General features: G+C 46.9%; 1 protein-coding gene across 1 annotated transcript in view; it reads left to right on the plus strand.

Annotated features, from left to right (window-relative positions):
- Tenm4 (teneurin transmembrane protein 4) overlaps nucleotides 1–20,595 on the plus strand; it is a 1,065,388-nt gene that overhangs the window by 1,010,241 nt on the left and 34,552 nt on the right. Inside the window, 3 exon segments of the mRNA XM_045144966.1 lie at nucleotides 5,583–5,815; nucleotides 9,615–9,769; nucleotides 17,325–18,202. Of these exon segments, the coding sequence (XP_045000901.1) occupies nucleotides 5,583–5,815; nucleotides 9,615–9,769; nucleotides 17,325–18,202 (1,266 nt within the window).

Raw genomic sequence — 20,595 nt, forward strand, 5'->3', positions numbered from 1 at the left:
CCAAATGTAAATCCAGATCCCCCAAGCCAACATAAGTGTCAGCCATGGTAGCATGAACCTCTACTGCTGGTTCTGGAAGGCAGAGACAGAATCCCAGAGCTCACTGGCCAGCTACTCTAACTGAATGAGTAGGCTCAAGGTTCAGCAAGGGACCCTGTCTCAAAGCACAAGGTAGAAAGTGCCTGAGGAAGACCCAAACATCAACCTCTGGCCTTCACACACACGTAAGTGCATGTACACACACACATGCTCACACACACATACACTTACAAAAATGCAAAGATGCATACACACAGGCACACACACATACAAAGATATGCCCAAGTTCTCTCCTATAGAATGGAGATGTGCATTTAGCAACATCTCCAAGTGCTTCCTATGCACAGTAAAGTTCACAATGCTTTGCTATAAGGCCATGATTCCCAAGTCTCTCTGTGCCTTGGAGTCACCTAAAGAGACCTCAAAGACAGATATCAGGCCCTTCAGTCACCATGGTAGCTAAAGATTCCCTAGCTTTCCAGATGGTTCGGATGTACACAGCCATCAATTGATAATCACTAGCAGTTGGTGCTTCCTATGTAACATCCAGCCCAGGAAGCCAACAACAATTCACTTACTCATAGATTCAGCAAAGCTTTCTTTTTAAAAATATTTTATTTGTTTATTTATTTGACACACAGAGAGATTGGCAGACAGATAGAGAATGGCACTGCAAACGGACTCTAGACTCATGCTCCACTTTGTGCATCTGGCTTTATGTGGGTACAGGGTACTCAAAGCCAGGTCCTTAGGCTTTGGAGGAAAGTGCCTTAACAGCTGAGCCATCTCTCCAGCCCTCCGCAGAACTTTCTAGAGCACTTCCCCTGCATCTGCCTAGTGGCAAACAACAGGAACTTGAAGTCAGACCCTGTCCTGGGAGAGTTCAGATTTTATTAAGGAAATATCTCAGCAAGACAGTGCCTCCAACAATGCTACACAGACTGTCAGCATAACCTGCCTACTTTCTAGTGGAAACATATGCAGGATGTGGTGTTCTGAAGTGGGCAAGAAGTGGGGGCCAGGAATGGTGGAACAGAAGATGGGGTGCACAGCCAAATATCCTGAGGTGGGCAAGTGAATAAGGGCCCTGGAGCTTTCTATGTATTTATTTCTGTTTGGTTTTATTTTAGTGTGTGAGCATGTATGAGTATGCAAGCATGCACATACCACAGTGCACATATGGGCCCGGAGGACAGGTTTTAAGTCTTGTCCTCACATTTCTAGCTCATCGGAGGCAGGTTTCTCCTCTCTGGGTCTTGCTCTGGGACTGTTGGTCTTTGCTATGCTCGCCTTGAGCCTTGAGGAAACTCGCCCATCTCTGCCTCCCATCTCACATCTGGGATTACAGAAGCCCTCGGCAGCTTTTCATGCAGTATCTAAGGATTTAACTACCCTAGAGCTTTCTAGGCATTGAGCAGCCATGTGGGGAAGTAGAAAGAACAGACTATAGAGTTGAGCAAATGGTGGGGCGTAGAAATTCATTAGTCAAGTACTTCATGTCTCTCCACATCAGTTTTCTGAAATATAAGAACAAGTATTTTACAATGCAACGATTGTGGAGGAAATGAGACCATGCATAGTGCCTGGGACGGAGTCCATATTCATCAGTGCGGGTCCAATGCGTGTGGATCTGTCATCTCCACATGTCTATTCCACGGATGAGTGGTGCTGCAGCCTGGGGGAGGGGCAGGCGGTCACCACAGACATGGGTACAGTTCTCAGTGTTAGGTGGCATGAGGAGAAATTGAGCTGAAGTATGTCTAGAGACTAGGGAGGTGGCTCAATAGAGAAAGGAAGTATTGCACAAGGGTGAGGATTGGCGTCTGTTCCCCTGCCCCCACATAACCACTGGGTAGGTGTGCCAGCCCACCTGTAATCCCAGCACTTGGGAGGCAGAGACAGGGCTCCCCAGGAAAAGCTGGCTAGCTAGACAAGTCGAACCAGCAAGCCCTAGATTCAAGTGAGAGGCGCCATCTCAGTAGAATGGAGGGTGATCAAGGGAAGATACCAGATACAGAACTCTGGCTTCCATACACATGGACACACGCATTTACATGCCTCCTCCCCCACACACACACACATGTGCGCACATACACATTCAAAAAAAAGTTCAAAGAAGCCGGGTGTGGCAGTGCATGCCTTTAATCCCAGCACTAGGGAGGCAGAGGTAGGAGGATTGCTGTGAGTTCAAGGCTACCCTGAGACTCCATAGTGAATTCCAGGTCAGCCTGGGCTAGAGTGAGACCCTATCTCAAAACAAAAAAAAAGTTCAAAGAATCCAGGTGTGATGACACACGTCTGTAATTCCCACACTCAGGAGGCAGAGTCAGAAGGATCAGGAGTTCAAGATCATCCTTGGCTATATGTGTTCAAGGCCAACTTGGACTATGCCATTTTAAAAGGAAGAAAAAAGAATGCCCAAAGAATGCCATAAAGAGCTGCTGATAATTTCATCTGATCCCACTGACAAGTGTACGGGCAAGTGACCAACAACTTTAACTATTTTGCTGCCTTGCCCCATTTACAACTCACACCTGCACCATTCAGAGCTCATGTCTTCCCCTAGGCTTAACCGACCACCAGACATCATATTTGTCCCTAGGCATAAAAGGTGCAGCCACAGCTCCAGCAGTCTCTGGGACAATCCTGCCGAAGCCACTTTTTTTTTGGAATTCACCCGTCTGAGAAACTCCACATGAGTGACACTTCTCCTAGGCAGTGCAGGGTGACATGAGCTGGAAACTCAAGGGGCTAATCTAAGTGGACAAGACCTTCCACCATACTCCCCTGGGGACCATTTTATGCCAAGGTAGATGGCACCAGTTTATCATGAGTGATGCTCAAAGAAATGAAATCGTCCACCCCAGCTCCCAGCTGTCACTGGGAAGCTGGACCAGTCTGCTCCAGCACCACAGAGCAGGATCTAAGGTCACCGGTTGTATTCAGATAGAATCAGTGTTGTCTAGGAGGATTAAATCTATGCTGTATGATAGGATAAATCCTAGGGGACATTTCAAGATAAACAGGACATCTGTGCTGTTACCACCATTCCCATGAGAGGTAAAGGAAAAGCTAAGTAATTTGAATGCAAATATCACCTAAATAAACTGAAAATGGAAATGTCATCTATTTAAGACAAGTAGCCATACCAAAGGGCCAGGAGGCTCCAAGCTGAGCAGTGGAAATACAAAACTGGATAAAACCTGGTCACTTTTTGGTTTCATGATGCTTTTTACTATTTTATTTTAAAAATCCATTTTATTATAATGTATCCCTTTACCCTATATATCAAATGAATACTCTTCTTCAAATAACACATTTCTTTTTTGCATACAATTTTTTTTTCAGAATCATAGCCTTTTATTTTTGAAAATTTCATACATGCATATAATGTCTTTTGATTATACTACCCCCAATTATCCTCCCTTGGCCTCCCTCCCACTGCCACTAAACTCCTTCTTTTCCCAACCAATCCTCTTCCTATTCCATGTCTTTTCTGTGACCCATTGACTTAAATTAGGATTTCTTAGCCAGGCATGGTAGCTCACTCCTTTAACCCTAGCAACTCAGGAGGCAGAGGTAGGAGATCTCTGTGAATTCAAGGCCAGCTTGAGACTACAATTTCAGGTCAGCCTAGGCCAGAGAAAGACCCTACCTTGAAAAAACACATCAAGGCTGCTTGCATGAAAATGAAGGGGGAGTGAATAAAATGTAGTCTCTTCCTTTCAAGTGCCTGCTGGCGTAGGAGACAAACACTCAGATAGCCATGACCTTATGTGTAGTGTGTCCTGTAGTCCTGTGAATTCCAGCACATAGGGAAGGAAGGTCACAGGAGGTTTTCCAGCAAAGTGGATGCCTGGAGAACGCATGGCAAAGAGAAGGGCCAGAGCAGGAGCAGCGGGGATAGGCGGGAGCGAAGGCTCACAGAGAGATATGGTGCAGCGTGTGAGGGAGGGGCCAGGAAGGTGGGGCAGGCCAAGGGGAAGGGCCTGGGGTGCTGCTGGCCAGCCAGACCAAGGACCCGCAGGACCCTAGACCCTGAAAAGAATACAGTATGTAATAAACACCACTCTGTAGCATCAAATGGAATTTTTCAAAAGACTTAGATTAGTCTCTACACTTGATAAATATACACTTTTGAGATGCAGTCTGAGGGTCCAGTGAATAATCAGACCACATACAGGAGCTGAAAATTAACTTTCCAGGAGTGGTGAGCCCAATTCCAACACGCCAAGGACTCACCAGAAACTGTCATCAGTACCATAGGGCAGCAGGATCTGGGCTTGCCGAGAGATGCCTACCTGGAAGTCGCATCTGAGGCAAAGCAACACCCTGAGCAGGGACTTAGTAGCAGGTGTACTTAATAGCGCGCCAGACACTGGACTGAATATGTGACAGTTGTTGATTTCATGAAGGTAACTGGAGACCCGAAGGGGCAGGTGAGCCGCCCACATTTCAGAATAGGAAGTTGCAAACTAGACCTGGACGGTGCACTGATCTGATTTCGTGTCCCGAGCATTGTCCCCGGCCTGTAGTTAGAGGTGGCACTTCGTCTCTTTCATGTTGCTGCATGGTCTGACTTCTCTTCCTTGTTACCTGAGCCAGGCTTTGTGACTTGCTTGTTTTATTTTTCCAAAAACAGACCCTCATCAGTACCGCTTCTCTGTTCTGTTTCTTTTTCCTTGGGTTCACTGCAAATTAGAAATTGTTCCTGTCATTCATTTGTACCTGACTGCAGGAGGGCAACTCTCAGGCTCCTGCTAAGCATGTCTTGGGTATCAACAGGAGAAGGAGTGAGCAGGGTCTTACCCTCCAATCCCAGATGCAGCTGCGGGCTGCTGTAAAAACGCTGTAGGCGGGCTAGGGGTAATGCACTTGCCACACAAGCTTGGGGACCTATGCTTGGATCGCCAGCACCTGCATAAGTGCCAGGCTGGTATGGCAGCCTGCCTGTAATGCCAGCATTCAGGAGGTGTAGACAGGCATCTTTGAGGCTGGAGTAGATGACCAGGCAAACTTTGGGTTTGAATTAAGAGACCCCCATCTCAGTAAAAAAGTAGAGAGTGATCAAAGAAGACATTTGATGTCAACCTTTGGCTTCCAACATGGACACACACACATGCATGCACATATCTGTACCCATACATGGGAACACATAAACAGATTCAATACACACACACACACACACACAATGCTATAGAGAAGGACTTATGTCTTTGAACTCTTGGATTGTTATCTAAAGTCAAGCACCTCCATGTTTCTACCTTGAATTAACAGGTCTCCTATGACAAACCTGATTAATATTGATAATCATAAGAAAACATGTGTTTAGCACCTGATATAAGCAATCATCCGAAGAAGGCTTTTGCATTAGTACATGGATGGGAGGGATAGTTAGGCCCAACTCTGGGGGTCACCCAAAATTGAGACGTCATCCCCATGAGATTTTTTGCTTAGATTAAAGAGGGCCAGGGATTCAGGTTGCATGTCTCCAGCAATGTGATAGCGAGAAGAACTCAGCACTTGACCCATATCTCTTCCAGTCACAGCCCAGCACACAAATACTACCTGGCCACAGACCCTATGAGCGGGGCCGTCTTCCTGTCTGACACCAACAGCCGGCGAGTCTTCAAGATCAAGTCGACCACAGTGGTGAAGGACCTTGTCAAGAACTCTGAGGTGGTGGCAGGGACGGGTGACCAGTGCCTCCCCTTCGATGACACTCGCTGCGGGGATGGTGGGAAGGCCACAGAGGCCACGCTCACCAATCCCAGGGGTAAGGCCATGCTTCTTAACCTTTGTTAATAGCATTTATTGGGGGTATTTGCCATTTCCAGAAGACCTACATGTTTGTCATTGTAATTTTTTTTTTGGGGGGGGGATTACCAAGAAATACTCAGAGAAAGGTTAGAGCCGTGATTCCCAGTTAACAATACCTGTCTTTCCTCCTCATCTTTTTTTTTCTAAATGTTTATGTTTATTTTATACATGAAAATCAAACAAAGAAAATGAGATCACATTAAACATACTATTTTCCTAGCTGGGGAGAGAGTCGGTGATTAAAGGCGTATGTTCTGCAAGCTTGCTGACTGGAGCTTGGACCTCCACACCCCCAAAAAGCCAGATAGATACCCAATGGTGCGCGCATTGGTAATTCCAGTGCACCTGTGGTGATGGGAGACAAGAGTCAGGACACCTCAGAGCTCGTGTGCCAACTAGTCTGTTCTTCCCAGCAGCAAGACAAGAGCGACCCTGTCTCAAACCAGGCGGAAGGAAAGACCCAACACTCTGAGGCTCTCCTCTGGCCTCCACACATGCTCCATGACCCACGCATACCCATATGTACACACAAATAAACAAATACCGTTTCACTGACCTTCTTTTCCTTAAATGGTATGTCGTGAATTCTTCTCCACGTCAGTAAATATTCTCTCGTGCCCTCATTTAAATGAATGTCCCACCGTTTACTGATGAATCCCCCGCTGTTAGACACACAAGCTTTTTCTCATGCTAGTGTGCTACAAAAACACTGTAGTGGGGGCTGGAGAGATTGGTTAGTGGTTAAGGTGTTTGCCTGTGAAGCCAAAGGATCCAGGTTCGACTCTCCAGGACCCACATAAGCCAGATGCACAAGGGGGCACATGCATCTGGAGTTCATTTGCAGTGGCTGGAGGCCCTGGCTCACCCACACTCTCTCTCTCTCTCTCTCTCTCTTTCTCTCTCTCTCTCTCTCTCTCTCTCTTTCTCTCAAATAAATTAATAAGATGTATGTTTAAAAATACCTTAAGAAAACACTGTAGTGTATCATCCTTGCCTATGTTTATATGCAAAGTGGATTTAAAAAAGTCAAGCCTCTCAATGCCCACTTTCAATATGTCTCACTCGGGCATTCATCAGTTCTTTACCACGTGCTCAGAGCTTTGCATCACGAGCCTCACTGTCGTGGAATAAATAAGACTGGAATGCGAAACCCTGATAGGAGAGAGGAGGAGGCACACTCCCTGAGATGCAGGAAGAAAGAACTCGAGCCCAGAGACAGGCTTGCCTCAGAGTCTGAGAAGGCTTGCGAGAGGGGAAGCCAGCTCGAGCCACAGACAGCTCTCAGCGCCACAGCCTTTATGGCGCTGCAGTCCTGCAGCCAGTGACTCAGTTCCACGGCCCCAGGGCCCTCGTTAATGCAAGAGGGTGGCACCATCTGCCTATGCCTCCTAGGGTTGTTGTGAGGGTCCGAATTAATGTATTTCAAGGCTCCCCTGTAAAAGCGTTATAAATGACTGTATCATTAACAGAGCACTAGGTTCCGGGGCCTGGCTTCAAATCGAAGCAGTAGACTCTTCAGAAATCACGCGTTCAAATTCAGACTTTGCAACACTGGGCAAACTGTCTAAACTCCGTGACCTTCATTTCCCTCGGCTACATCATAGGGATATACAAAAGCAGTCATAGTCCAGAGTAAATATCAGGAATGTAAATATCTAGAGTCACAGTGCCAGGCACGTATGAAACATCACATAACTGGGGGCTCCTACTATTGTTACTATGTCATATAATAACATATATGTTATATGATCACCTATCATATCATATGACATTGTCTACCACTAGTCTGCAGTAGTCTGGTGATAATTCTTAGGAGTAAATGTTGTGCCGTTAGCGGTTTAACTCTTTACTAATTGTGATTTCTTAGTATTGAGCAAGCATTGGGGAATGGAGAGGGTACTGGGCTTGTACTCAGGGGCCAGGCTCTATGGTTTTTCCCTGTTCCTGGAAGGCCCTGGTACTTCCTCTTGTGAACCTCAGTGTCCTGACTGATAAATGAGTAGGTCAGGCGAAATGATCCTGAGGCCCCTGTCAGTTCTGACAGTCTACTCTCATCAAATTAAAACAATTTCTTGCTGAGAATTTTTCCTCCCCCCAGGCGTCTCTCAGTTGCTCTGCACACACACGATCCCCTCCCCCACACACAGATGGAGTGGCACTGCCATTGCCCAAAAGCCTGTAATTAACCCAGATAGGAATGACAAGGGTGCCACAGTATGCAGACACTTTGCAGTAGGGAGGAGAAAAGATGTCCATCTATTTAGCACAACAAAAGGAGGAAAAATGAAGTAATTAATCAGGGGACAGATCACTTCTATCTGCTTGTGCAGCCAACTTTGTAAACAAGAAACCCAATTGTTCATGGAGTGCCATGAGTCCTGGCAGATGGAAGGGAGAGACAGGGCAGAGCCAGGCCAACAAGAAGACTCCTGTCTTGTTGTTTCGAGAAGGAAATTAATTGGCATTCTAGGCAGGGCTGCAGCAAGATTACCAGACCTGAGGCTGCCTGGACCAGTCCTCTTTGGCTGCGTAGCCTTTTAAGGAAAGGTAAACGGAATGGCTTGCGCTCTGGTTCAGCCTTCACTCAGAGGTCCCTGGGTAGGGGGGAAGAGTCTTAACCCTCCCTGCTGGCCAAGGAGAGACACAGGACCTGAGAACACAGAACCAGTCAGTAAGGATTGCAAGTAAGAAATTATTATCCCCATATAGCAATGAGAAGACTGGGACTCAGAATTCCCCCCCTCACCATCCCACACAGCTCACCGAGTAACATGCCCAGGAGCTTAATAGTTCAAGTGTGTCCACCCTGGCAAGCTTCTTCTGACACCTCTGTCATCGCCTGCCCTACGTGAAAGTACAGCCAAAGAGACCGTGTACTCCCCCATGTCACCACCTCCCTCCTGGACCTGTCATGCCCCATGTCACTCATGTAGTTCCAACTCAGTCCTGTGCCTACCTGTCTAGACCTGGCCCTCCCAAGGGCACGTCGCATCTCAGGGTTCACAGGTCAATAGGGGTGTGTTTGGCTCCTGTGACTGAGGTCATAGGGTGAAACACATCACCAAGGATGTTTGAACATGCATATATCGGTCCAAGTTCCAGGCTGGCCTTGAACTCACAGTGATCCTCCTATCTTTGTTTCCTGAATGCTGGGATTGAAAGTATGAGCCACCAAGCCTGACTAAAGACCAGCAGGTATTAGGGGGAGAGGAAGGGACTATAAGAGCACATTCTCTGGTCCTCTTGGTTTTGCTGCTTCCAGAGAAGTTTGTCTGTCACACAGTCACCAACTGAAATTGGGTTTGAGAAACACTGCGCATAGAGCCAGAGAGGACACTTTTCCATACCATTGTGAATTATTTAAATTAACCTATTTATGGAGCCCTGAAACTCTAACAGACCTCCATTTAGTAACAATTTATCTTTTATTTCTAAGACAATCACCCTTGAAGTTTTCCTGGGTCTACCGAGTGAGTTCCAAGTTAGCCTGGGCTAGAGTGAGACCCTACCTAAAAATAAATAAATAAATAAATAAATAAATACCCTGCTGGTCTTTAAAAGGAGACTGGAGGACTTGAAACTTGGGGTGTGGCTCACCTGTCTTATGCCTGATCATGTACAATGAGCTCATGTGGATATCATAGCAGGAGCTGAGGATCTTACAGGGAGGTCTTGTGTCAAGTTGTGAGGCTCCCAAAAGCACGGGTCCTTCTCATGTCCAGTGCTGAGTCCCTGTCTTGGCTCCTCCACACCAGGCATCACAGTGGACAAGTTTGGGCTGATTTACTTCGTGGACGGCACGATGATCAGACGCATCGATCAGAACGGGATCATCTCCACTCTGCTGGGCTCCAACGACCTCACCTCGGCACGACCCCTCAGCTGCGACTCGGTCATGGATATTTCTCAGGTGAGCAGATTTTGTCACCTGGCTCCCTGGGCTTGAGTACTCTCCCTCTCATCTGCCAGCCCCCGAGCCACTCCCCTCGGTGCCAGGTGGGACTTTAAAGGAGACCCACTTGGTACAGGGCATATGGTGAACACCAGGGGTATAAAAAAATAAAGAACCTACCTGCCCCCATTACCCTGAAAATTCTCTATTGGATAACACGTGTGTGGACTGGCCTCGGGACAGTGACCAAATGGGCTCTGGGCCAGAAGAGCGGGCGGCCACAGCTTCCCACAGCGTGAATCTCAGTCCATAGTCTTCAACTTCCTCTTGGACAGCACATGGAGGCGTTTGTATAATTTCTAGACTACAAAGCTACATGAGGGACAGGAACTCTTTCTGAATATGTACACGCATGTGGGATGTGTGTGTGCATATGTGTTCAAATGTGTGTGGGTGCATGTGCGCAGGTACAAACGTGTGTACATGTGTGCATGTATATTGGAGGCCAGAAGCCAACCCACTGTGTGTCTTCCTCCCTCCATGGTGTTCCACTTTGTCAACGGAGGCAGGGTCTCTCACCGAACCTAGGGCTCACCAATTCAGCTAGACAAACTGGCCAGCAAGCCCCAAGGATCCCACTGTCTCCACCTTCCAAGATCCGGGACTAGAGGCACATGACACATGCCTGGCTTTTGTGTAGTTACTGGGGATCTGAACTCATATCGTCATACTTCTGCAACAGGCACTTTAGCAATCTAGCCATCTCCCCCAGCCCCAAAGGAACAGGAATTCTGTTTCCTCTACCGTAGCCAGGGTGCCTGGGACATGGTGGGGGGGGGGGCATAGCAGCCTGTATTTGTTGAGTGAGTGATTGAGTAGGCCCACAACTACTCAAAGTCCATGGACAGGTTAGTGAAGTCTTTTGGGCCTCATTTATCATAACTGTAAAATGGAAGTAATTCATCACAGCATGCCAGGATTGCTTTAAGAATACATACGGGAGCTGGAGAGATGGCTTAGCGGGTAAGGCACTTGCCTGCAAAGCCAAAGGACCCAGGTTTGATTCCCCAAGGCCCATGGAAGCTAGATGCACAAGTGGCACATGGGTCTGGAGTTTATTTGCACTGGCTGGATGCCCTGGCATGCTGTCTCTCTCTCTCTCTCTCTCTCTCTCTCTCTCTCTCTCTCTCTCTCTCTCCCTCTCTCTCTGTCAAATAAATAAATAAATTTTTTTTAAAATTTTTTAAAAACAATGCATATGGAAGTCCATGGAAGATCCCCAGCCCTGCTCAGCGCTTCAGAGGCAAGGAATAAATAATATACTAATGTCCAGTTTCACCAAACAGGCGACACGGGTACCAGGTTTGGAATTATAGTTTGCTGGGTGTCGATAAAGAATAGGAGACATTTCACACAAAGCAGATGGCTTATACAAAACACAGAGATGCTACTGAGCTTTCAAAGAATATTGGCAGGTTGAATGCCAGAGCAGGGGTGCTTGGAAGGGCATGGCAAGAGTTGAAATAGGAAGTGTAGTCTGGAGCCAGTGAGGGAAGGACCTCGTACCATGCCAAGGTGTTTGGACCTGTGCAGATGGGCACCAGGAACCCAAGAGAGACACAGTGACTGGCTCTCTAGCACGGCTTTAGTACGTCCTATGATGACTTGGCAAGGACTGGGTTCTTTACTGCCAGGTCCTGGAGCAAGGTCTGGTCTGTATTCAATCAGTGCACATCTATCCTGCCAACATTACCAGAACCTAGGAAGTAAAGAAGCCGAAGGTGGCCCTTGCTCCAGCCTCACATATTATTACACCTTCCACTGTTACTGACACGTGTCTTTGAGAGCCTTCTCCACGGCCCCCCGACGATCCCAGCATCCATGCCATGACACATCCTGGTTGGGTGCTGATACGGTAACCCTCTGTGCCAGCTACTGTGGGGATGCGTTCCAGGGCAGAATCTGTTCTCTGCCACTCGTCTTTGCAACTTGGCAGGCCTCCCCCTGTGCTGGCTCGAGCATTCCCCTCTTCAGATCTGTGAGCAAGCTGGAATTACCCATGAGAAAGCCGCCAGAGCCTAAGGATGTGCATACAAGTATTTTCACTTTCTCAAAATGGGCCTCAACCAGCCAGCACGGGGCGCCGAGCCTTTGCAACGCGCACGCTGGCAAGTTGTTTAGGTTTAGACAGCAGTACCGCCGAGCAGTCGCATGAAAGGCTTGGAAGACAACCGGCATCTGCGGCAGGAGGGGAAACAACAAACCCCGCACTTAAATTCAGAAACCATGCACTAAAATCTCAAGGATTTTTTTTTTTTTTGTCTGAATCTAAGTGTGAGATTTTTTTTCTTCTTCTTCACAAAACTTTCCAACACAGGCATATATTTTTACATACAGATGGGGAGAGAATACTGGCTTTCCTTCTCAGATCTAGCTTTTCTTCTCTCTGTCACTCACACCCAGCTACTTTGCTGTCCTCTGGGGACCAGGGGGAAGAGCCGGCAGGAAGGCAGGTAGGAGAGAGGCATGCAGACGGATGGATGAAGCAGGGAATGTAGACGGCTCTGCCGAGAGGAGGCAAAAGCGGGGCCCCATGAGACACCGAGGGAGGCACCAGGTAGAAGCGTAGAAGGTTAGAACCTGAAGTTTTCTCCTCAGCAGAGCTACCACTGGGTACTTGGGGTCAGATCGAGGACTTGGTGCATGCCAGGTGTTCTGTGAGAAATGAGGACAAATCTGAGCAGCACATCTGTTGTCACTCGCCATCCCTGGGATAGATACAGGAGAGGGGGAAACTGAGGCTGAGTGAAAGCAAACAGAGCCCTGCACCAGGTTTCAACAGGGACGTGGGGATAAGTCTCTGTAACGGAATCATGAGTGTAGTGGCCTAACTCAGCGCCAGGCAGCTGGTCATAGTGTGTAAATACTAGATGATCCCTTTAAAATCGACAAAGAGCAACATTGCCTCATCCGACCTCTGCAGCTCACTGTGTAATGTTTCTTACCACCTTATACATATGGTGGCATTTAAGAAACTTGCATAAGACGGGCTGGAGAGTTGGCTTAGCGGTTAAGCGCTTGCCTGTGAAACCTAAGGACCCCGGTTCGAGGCTCGATTCCCCAGGACCCACGTTAGCCAGATGCACAAGGGGGCGCACACGTCTGGAGTTCGTTTGCAGTGGCTGGAAGCCCTGGCGCGCCCATTCTCTCTCTTGCTTTCTGCCTCTTTCTCTCTCTCTGTCGCTCTCAAATAAATAAAAATAAACAAAATTTAAAAAAAAAAAGAAACTTGCATAAGATGACACTCCTGTGACTATGGAACTAGAATAGGAAGTGAGGTATCCTGGCTCCATCCCTCCTGCTCTATATACCATTTCCAGGCTGTTCGTTCATTCACTCATTCATTCATTCATTCATGTGACTATTACAGATTTTCTGACTCTAGTTGAGTTCTTTGGCTACAATCATCAAGAATGTCAAACGCAGACAGAAAGGGCAAAAAAGCAGAGTATTATTGAAGAAAGAAAAGTAATTGGACACACAGGGGGGACCCGAAACTGAGATGGCCAAGATGGAAACCTTATTAGGGCTTTTAGATGTTGTAAAACAAAGAAAGTAGTTTGATTGTTCTAAAGGAGGACGTCCAGTCTGGATAGGAGCCTCAATTACATCTGGGGCCTTTTTTTTTCCCCTTTCCCTGTATAGGTATCTCCCTGAAAGGGAAAAAGTGGGGTAGCTTTGTTGCTTAGAATAAATAATCTGTGTTCCCTTATTTTTCTTATCCAGGGATAGTGTCTCCAGACTCTTATTTTTTAAATTTTTTTTATTTATTTCTTATTTTTACTTATTTGAAAGAGAGAGAAAAAAGAGGGAGGGGGAGAGAGAGAGAGAATGGGCACACCACGGCCTTCAGCCACTGCACACGAACTCTAAATACATGTGCCACCTTGTGCATCTGGTTTATGTGGATCCTGGGGAATTGAATCTGGATCCTTTTGGCTTTGCAGGCAAGAATCTTAATGGCTAAGCCATCTCTTCAGCCCCATCTCTAGGGTCTTCTTATTAGGAGATCTCAGTTGGGGGTCCTGTATCTGTAAGTCAACTGAAGGCTGTCCCAACAAGATGCTTTCATGAGACATTACTAGTGTTTGTCACAGCATGTGGGGAAGTTTTGTTCATTCTGGTCCTGTCACCTGACTATTTGCACACAAAAGGAGGGCTACTCCGCTTTCCTATCGTGACAACACGTTCCTGCAATCAAACCACTCTTTGACCAAGCAGTCATCTCAGAGAACCTTAATAGGGATACAGAATGCCCAAGGGGATGGGAAAGGGAGTCCCTGCCAGAGTATTTCTCTTGTGTGGGGGAGCTGGAGGACCACAGAAGTTATAAGGTCTAGTCCTTGCATTTTGGTGACAGGAAATGAAGCCAAGACAGGATCATCGCTGACAGTAGGAGAAGCCAGAGAGGTTATGGCTCTGGCATAGAAGGATCACGCAGGCAGCGTGACCGAGTCAGGAGCAGCTGAGAGCGGCACCCTTCTTTGCCAGGCACACCATGGAGTAAGGCCGTGTATAGGCAAAGCTCTTCCTCTCCTCCCTCCCTCCCCTTCCCCCCATTCCTTCTCCTCACCCAGCCACTCATCAGGGTGCCATCTTTTCATCATAATGACAAGCAGAAAGGTCTCCGCAAGTAGGTCCCCAAGGTGCTACAGGACCAGAGGGCATAAAATATTTAGCAGCCAGTGTTGACAAGAAATGGGTTTTAGGAAATTGAAAATTCTCTTGTCACTTTAGAGCAAACTGTGTTCTTGATGTAGCCAAAAGCTGGCAGCAGTGCTCCAGAGAGCTCTGGGGAGCGCGCAGAGCAGCCCAGCCGCAGCCCGCCCGGGAGTGTCCGCAACCAGCCTGCTCTGCAAACAGACAAGAACGAGGGCTGGGAAGCAGCAGGCTTTAGGGTATAGGAGCTGAGCGCTGACTGATCTCCCCCATTCTGGGAATAGCTCTGAGCTAAGGGGATGCTGGGAGGGCACCTCGTCACCTTTGTATATAATTCATTAGGTTTCTTTTTATATTGGTTAAAAAAAAACTACATGTATATTGTAGGAAGTTTAAAAAGATTAAAATCACAAAGAATATTAAAAGCACCTTTGATCCCAGGAAAGTTAACATTTTAATATATTTCCCTTAAGCTCTTTATCTCTTCTGTGTCCCTGTCTAATTTAGGTATTTTCCTCTAGTGGGTAACATACTGTCCTTACTGCTCTTTCTACTTCACACATAGCAAACATTTCCCCATGTCATTACATATCCAACTATAGTATCACCTTAACGGTTTTCCATAGTGTTCTAATGTAGGAGGAAGCTGAACATCCTACTATTTATTTGGCCATTTATTACTTATTTAGTTCTAATTTGTTGGGTATCTGAGTTGGTTCCAGGATTTTTTTTTTAATTTTGTTTGTTTATTTATTTGAGAGCGACAGAGAGAGAGAGAGAGAGAGAGAGAGAGAGAGAGAGAGAGAGAGAATGGGCGCGCCAGGGCTTCCAGCCATTGCAAACGAACTCCAAACGTGTACGCCCCCTTGTGCATCTGGCTAACGTGGGTCCTGGGGAATCGAGCCTTGAACCGGGGTCCTTAGGCTTCACAGGCAAGCGCTTAACTGCTAAGCCATCTCTCCAGCCCCTGGTTCCAGAATTTTGCTATCATTAAAAATGGCTGATGGGCAGAGGTAGGAGGATCGCCATGAGTTCAAGGCCACCCTGAGATGACAGAGTTAATTCCAGGTCAGCCTGGACCAGAGTGAGACCCTACCTTGAAAAAACCAAAAAAAAAGATATGGTAAATTCAAGGCTAACCTGGGCTACTTGAGATTTTTGTCTCAAAATTGTTTTAATATTTTATTTATTTATTTGAGAGGAAGAGGCAGATACAAAGAAAGACAGTGGGCTCACCAGGTCTTCTAGCCACTGCAAATGAACTCCAGACGCATATGCTACCTTGTACGCCTGGCGCTACGCGTGGATACTGGGAATGAAACTTGGGCCCTTCGGCTTTGCAGGCAAATGCCTTAACCACTGAGCCATCTCTCCAGCCCTCACATTTTTTAGTCGCTATGATAAATATGCTTGTACACAATGGTGTGGAAGGGCAAATTCCTGGAAGGGAAACACCTAACTTAAATATTCATATTTGTTTGAGTAAACCCCAAATTGGGCCAAATAGCAAGGATTTGTAGGAAGCTCAGAAATGTCAAGGTGGTGGGTCTTTAGGAAGACCTGAAAATCAGCCTCAGGAAGTGCTTGTCAGCACTTCCTGCTCACATGACATGTGGCGGCACCTCTTAGGGACAGTTGACAGAGGGCGCCCCTTAATGCCAGGGCTTCAAGTGTGATGACCCTAAAGGTCTAGCTTCCATCGCTTACTCCAGACCCAGCCAGCTGCAACCCCTAAAAGCTCACTTGAGAGCTCATGGCCACTTTCCTACTCTGGCTCAGGAGAGGCTGTTTGTGGGGCCCAGAGCTCTGAGCCCTTAAGTCCCATTGCCAGCTTCACTAATCCCTTGCAGAAGGACTTGCTCTCCAAAGTCCTAGAGACCACCATGTAATCCATCTTTCTGAACTTCAGTGTGCACTGAACTCACCAGGTTCTGCCTAAAGGTTGATACAGACTCAGTAGGGCTGGGACGAACCTGCCAATTCTGCATTTCTGACCGACTCCAAAGTGCTATCAATGCTGCTGGCTTGACTGTTGTCCTGTAAGAGGCAAGGATCCAGCTGTGACTCCCAACCCCTGAGAGAATCCCCCAGGAGGTTGAAACAAGGCCCGTGGGTGAGCCCCACCAGCGATCACATTTGCCGATTCAGAGTAGGATTTGAGCGTCAGTATTTCTCCATAGAATGTGACAGCAAACTTGAGACTCACTGGTCTAGAACGCTGCCAGGCAGAGGACATGTGTATTTTGCCTTTATATTCCCAAGACCTACCCATGTGTCAATCCATGAGCTGGGAGAAAATCATTTGAGAAAATACTTTCATACATGAGTCATAATCCAACATCCATGAAGTGTCTTTTTAATTTTCTGAAGAACTCCTACTTTGCCCTCCAGGCTCCATCTGCTTTTCCCTTCTACTCCTGTATCCATTATCATGGTTTGAGTGCTGCCTGTGGGTCAGGCTCCTTGTCAGATTGTCATTCCTGTTTTCTAGATGTGAGCGTTAGGGCTCAGAAACACACAGTAACTGGCCCAAGGTCCCAAGGAGTGGATCTGGGATCTGAACCGTGACCTGACTGACTCCAAAGTCTACCCTCTCACCTACTTCTTTCTGCTGTTGTCACGCCCTCCTCGGGGCTCTGCTAGGCCAGTGGAAACCATCAGATGTCTCAATGGCAGCTGATGCATGGTTTCCCTCTGCTCAGGGGCTAGCACTCCGTGTTTGATGATGGTGCTGATGAGGATGGGCCAAACTGTGGATGAAGACCCTTTGTACCCTGTTGCAGACTAGGGGGCTGTAGGGTCATGAGGGGTGGGCGTCTTGCCATCATTTAAGTGCTGGTGTCTCTATTGTCAGGTTCGGCTGGAGTGGCCCACAGACTTAGCCATCAATCCAATGGACAACTCTCTCTATGTCCTCGACAACAACGTGGTCCTTCAGATCTCTGAAAACCACCAGGTACGCATTGTGGCTGGGAGGCCCATGCACTGCCAGGTCCCAGGCATCGACCACTTCCTACTCAGTAAGGTCGCCATCCATGCTACCCTGGAGTCGGCCACCGCTTTGGCTGTTTCACACAACGGGGTCTTGTATATTGCTGAGACGGATGAGAAGAAGATCAACCGCATCAGGCAGGTCACCACAAGTGGCGAGATCTCACTGGTTGCTGGGGCCCCCAGTGGCTGTGACTGTAAAAATGATGCCAACTGTGACTGTTTCTCTGGGGATGATGGTTATGCCAAGGATGCCAAGCTGAATACCCCATCTTCCTTGGCTGTGTGTGCCGATGGGGAGCTCTACGTGGCCGACCTTGGGAACATCCGGATTCGGTTTATCAGGAAGAATAAGCCTTTCCTGAACACCCAGAACATGTATGAGCTGTCCTCTCCCATCGACCAGGAGCTCTACCTCTTCGATACCAGCGGCAAACATTTGTACACACAGAGCCTGCCCACCGGAGACTACCTGTATAACTTCACCTACACAGGGGACGGCGACATCACACTCATCACAGACAACAATGGCAACATGGTGAATGTCCGCCGAGATTCTACAGGCATGCCCCTCTGGCTGGTGGTCCCAGATGGCCAGGTATACTGGGTGACCATGGGCACCAACAGTGCACTCAGGAGTGTGACCACACAAGGACACGAGCTGGCCATGATGACCTACCATGGCAACTCTGGCCTCCTGGCAACCAAAAGCAATGAAAACGGGTGGACCACATTTTATGAGTAAGTACCAAGATATGATTGGGTTCCAGGAGATCCATTACAGTATTAGAGATGAAATTGATAGAGTGTCATTTTAGGATGTATTTTGTTTTAAATCAGTGTTTGGGATATAAGTCATTTCCAATAACGTGTTCTGTATGTTCATATTGCAAATGATTTCTCCTAACAAAAAAATGGTGTAATGGAAAAGGATGAACTTTGTAGTCACCGGAGCTGGGCTTCAGTCCCGGCTTTACCAGAGACTTCATCTCTCTAGACCTCATTATCTACATCTCTAAAATGGGTATATTGGAGATCTGCTCAGAATACAATAGGAACACAATGTGGATCAAAAGTACTCATATCTTGGGCTGGAGAAATATCTTAGTGGTTAAGGTGTTTGCCTGTGAAGCCAAAGGACCCAGGTTCGATTCTCCAGGACCCACGTAAGCCAGATGCACAAGGGGCACATGCATCTGGAGTTTATTTGCAGTGGCCAGAGGCCCTGTACATTCTCTCTCTTTCTACCTCTCTTCTCTCTCTCTCTCTCTCTCTCTCTCTCTCTTCTTGCAAACAAATAAATAAAATTAAAGAAAATATTTTTTTAAAAGCACTAATATCTTCCTGTGACCAGAAATGAGCTAACAGGAGAAGGGACCACACTGTATGGATGTATTTCCTGCATAGTTGAAGCTCTAGAATTTGTTTTTTCATTTCATATTTTGGATGAAATTTTCAAGCACATTCCAACAGATATGGTGTGACCTTTGTTTTAATCAGTCAAAGTCATTAATATGGAGCAACAACAGTTGCATATCATGCAGACAATGGAAATAGCTTCCAAAAGTAGGGAGACAAGGACACAGAACCCCTCTTCCCTGAAGTGAAATGTCTTTTTAATTCTTATATTATTCCCTTTATCTAATGGGTTTGGTTTCACTGCCTTCTTCCTCCATGTGGTATTGAAGAGTTTCCAAGCATAGCACCCACCTTATCAGTTTCTTCCTACTCCTCATCCGCATAGGCTTCCTAAGTGGTATAGTCAGAGAAACAGAAGTTCAGCTTACTATAATCCTAGCAAAATTATGTATATCAGATAGATATAAAAATCTGAAGAGTTTCCCTATGAGATATTTTAATGAATGGACCTTGTAATGTCTCTTTTTCTACTGAAAAAAATTTTAAGCTTCTTTTTTGAGTTCTTAGTCATGTTCCAGACAACCGAGACTGCTGAATATGTCACCATTAGACAAGCCTGCAGAAGCTGGGCAAGGAACTAGTCTTGTTGAACATCAGATGTGTGCTGGGAACTGCATCACCACGCTGCTCCTCGCAGCAAGTGGGATGATAGGTGATATGTTCTGTGTGACAGAAACAGAAACTGAGGCTGGGAGAGGCTCATTTGCCTGCTGGGGATATAGTAAGAACACTGCTGCTGTACAGAGATTGCCTGTTCTCAGGCCTGAGCTCTTTCAGTTCTGCCTGGCTGCCCTCCCCAAACTCCTGCTGAGTTTGCTAATCCCAAATGAACTTGAGTCCTTGAACCGTAAGGCTGTCTCAAACTGGATCAAGCACCAGTTCCTCAGTCCCAAAATCTAAAGGCAAAAGACCTGTAATTGATTTTTAAATAGAATTTGCACCAAAAAATGTCACAGCCCTAGGTACAAAGTTCACTAGCTAAATTCCTTTCTCCAAACAAGGACCTTGTTAATTGCAAAGAAAAGACAAAGATCCAGGAAAACAGCAATTATCTTGATTAACTCATTGAAATGGAAATACGCTAAATAATTCAATTTTCCCCATTGCCCAATGGAAACCTCTTATACATTATTTAGCCAATACAGGGGTTTCTTTGTCAGAGCAAGTCTGTTCATTCAATTAGTTCCCAAGGTCACTCACTCAGATCCCAAACCGAATGCTAACACATCACTGCCACTGTCTCACTCCACCGCATCTGAAATTTAAAATCCTCTTCTACGCCTCTACCAGGAAGGATCTTTTCTCCTTTCCTTGATCTAAAAGAAGCCGCAGTTGATGAAGAACAAAGGTATTACAATCAGTGGGCAGGCACGCGTGCGTGCATTCATGCATGCCTGTGTAATAGAATTTAAAAGTCCAAAGAGAACTGGGGAGGTGACTCAGTGGGTAAAAATCTTGGCATGCAAGTATAAGGACCAGAGATCCGATTTCCACCACCCACATAAAAGCCAGGCGCAGCAGCGCACCTGTAATCCCAGGACAGGGGAGGCAGAGGAAAGAGGAGCCCTGAGGCTTTGCTGGCCAGCTAATCTAGACAAGTAGGTGAGCTCCAGGTTCAATGAGAGACCCTGTCTCAAAACAATAAGACAGGGCAATTGAGGAAGGCATTCAATATCATCCTCTGGCCTCCACACACACACATGTGCACACATACA

This window comes from Jaculus jaculus, chromosome 3 (assembly GCF_020740685.1).
Source record: "Jaculus jaculus isolate mJacJac1 chromosome 3, mJacJac1.mat.Y.cur, whole genome shotgun sequence".
Classification (NCBI taxonomy): Eukaryota; Metazoa; Chordata; class Mammalia; order Rodentia; family Dipodidae; genus Jaculus; species Jaculus jaculus.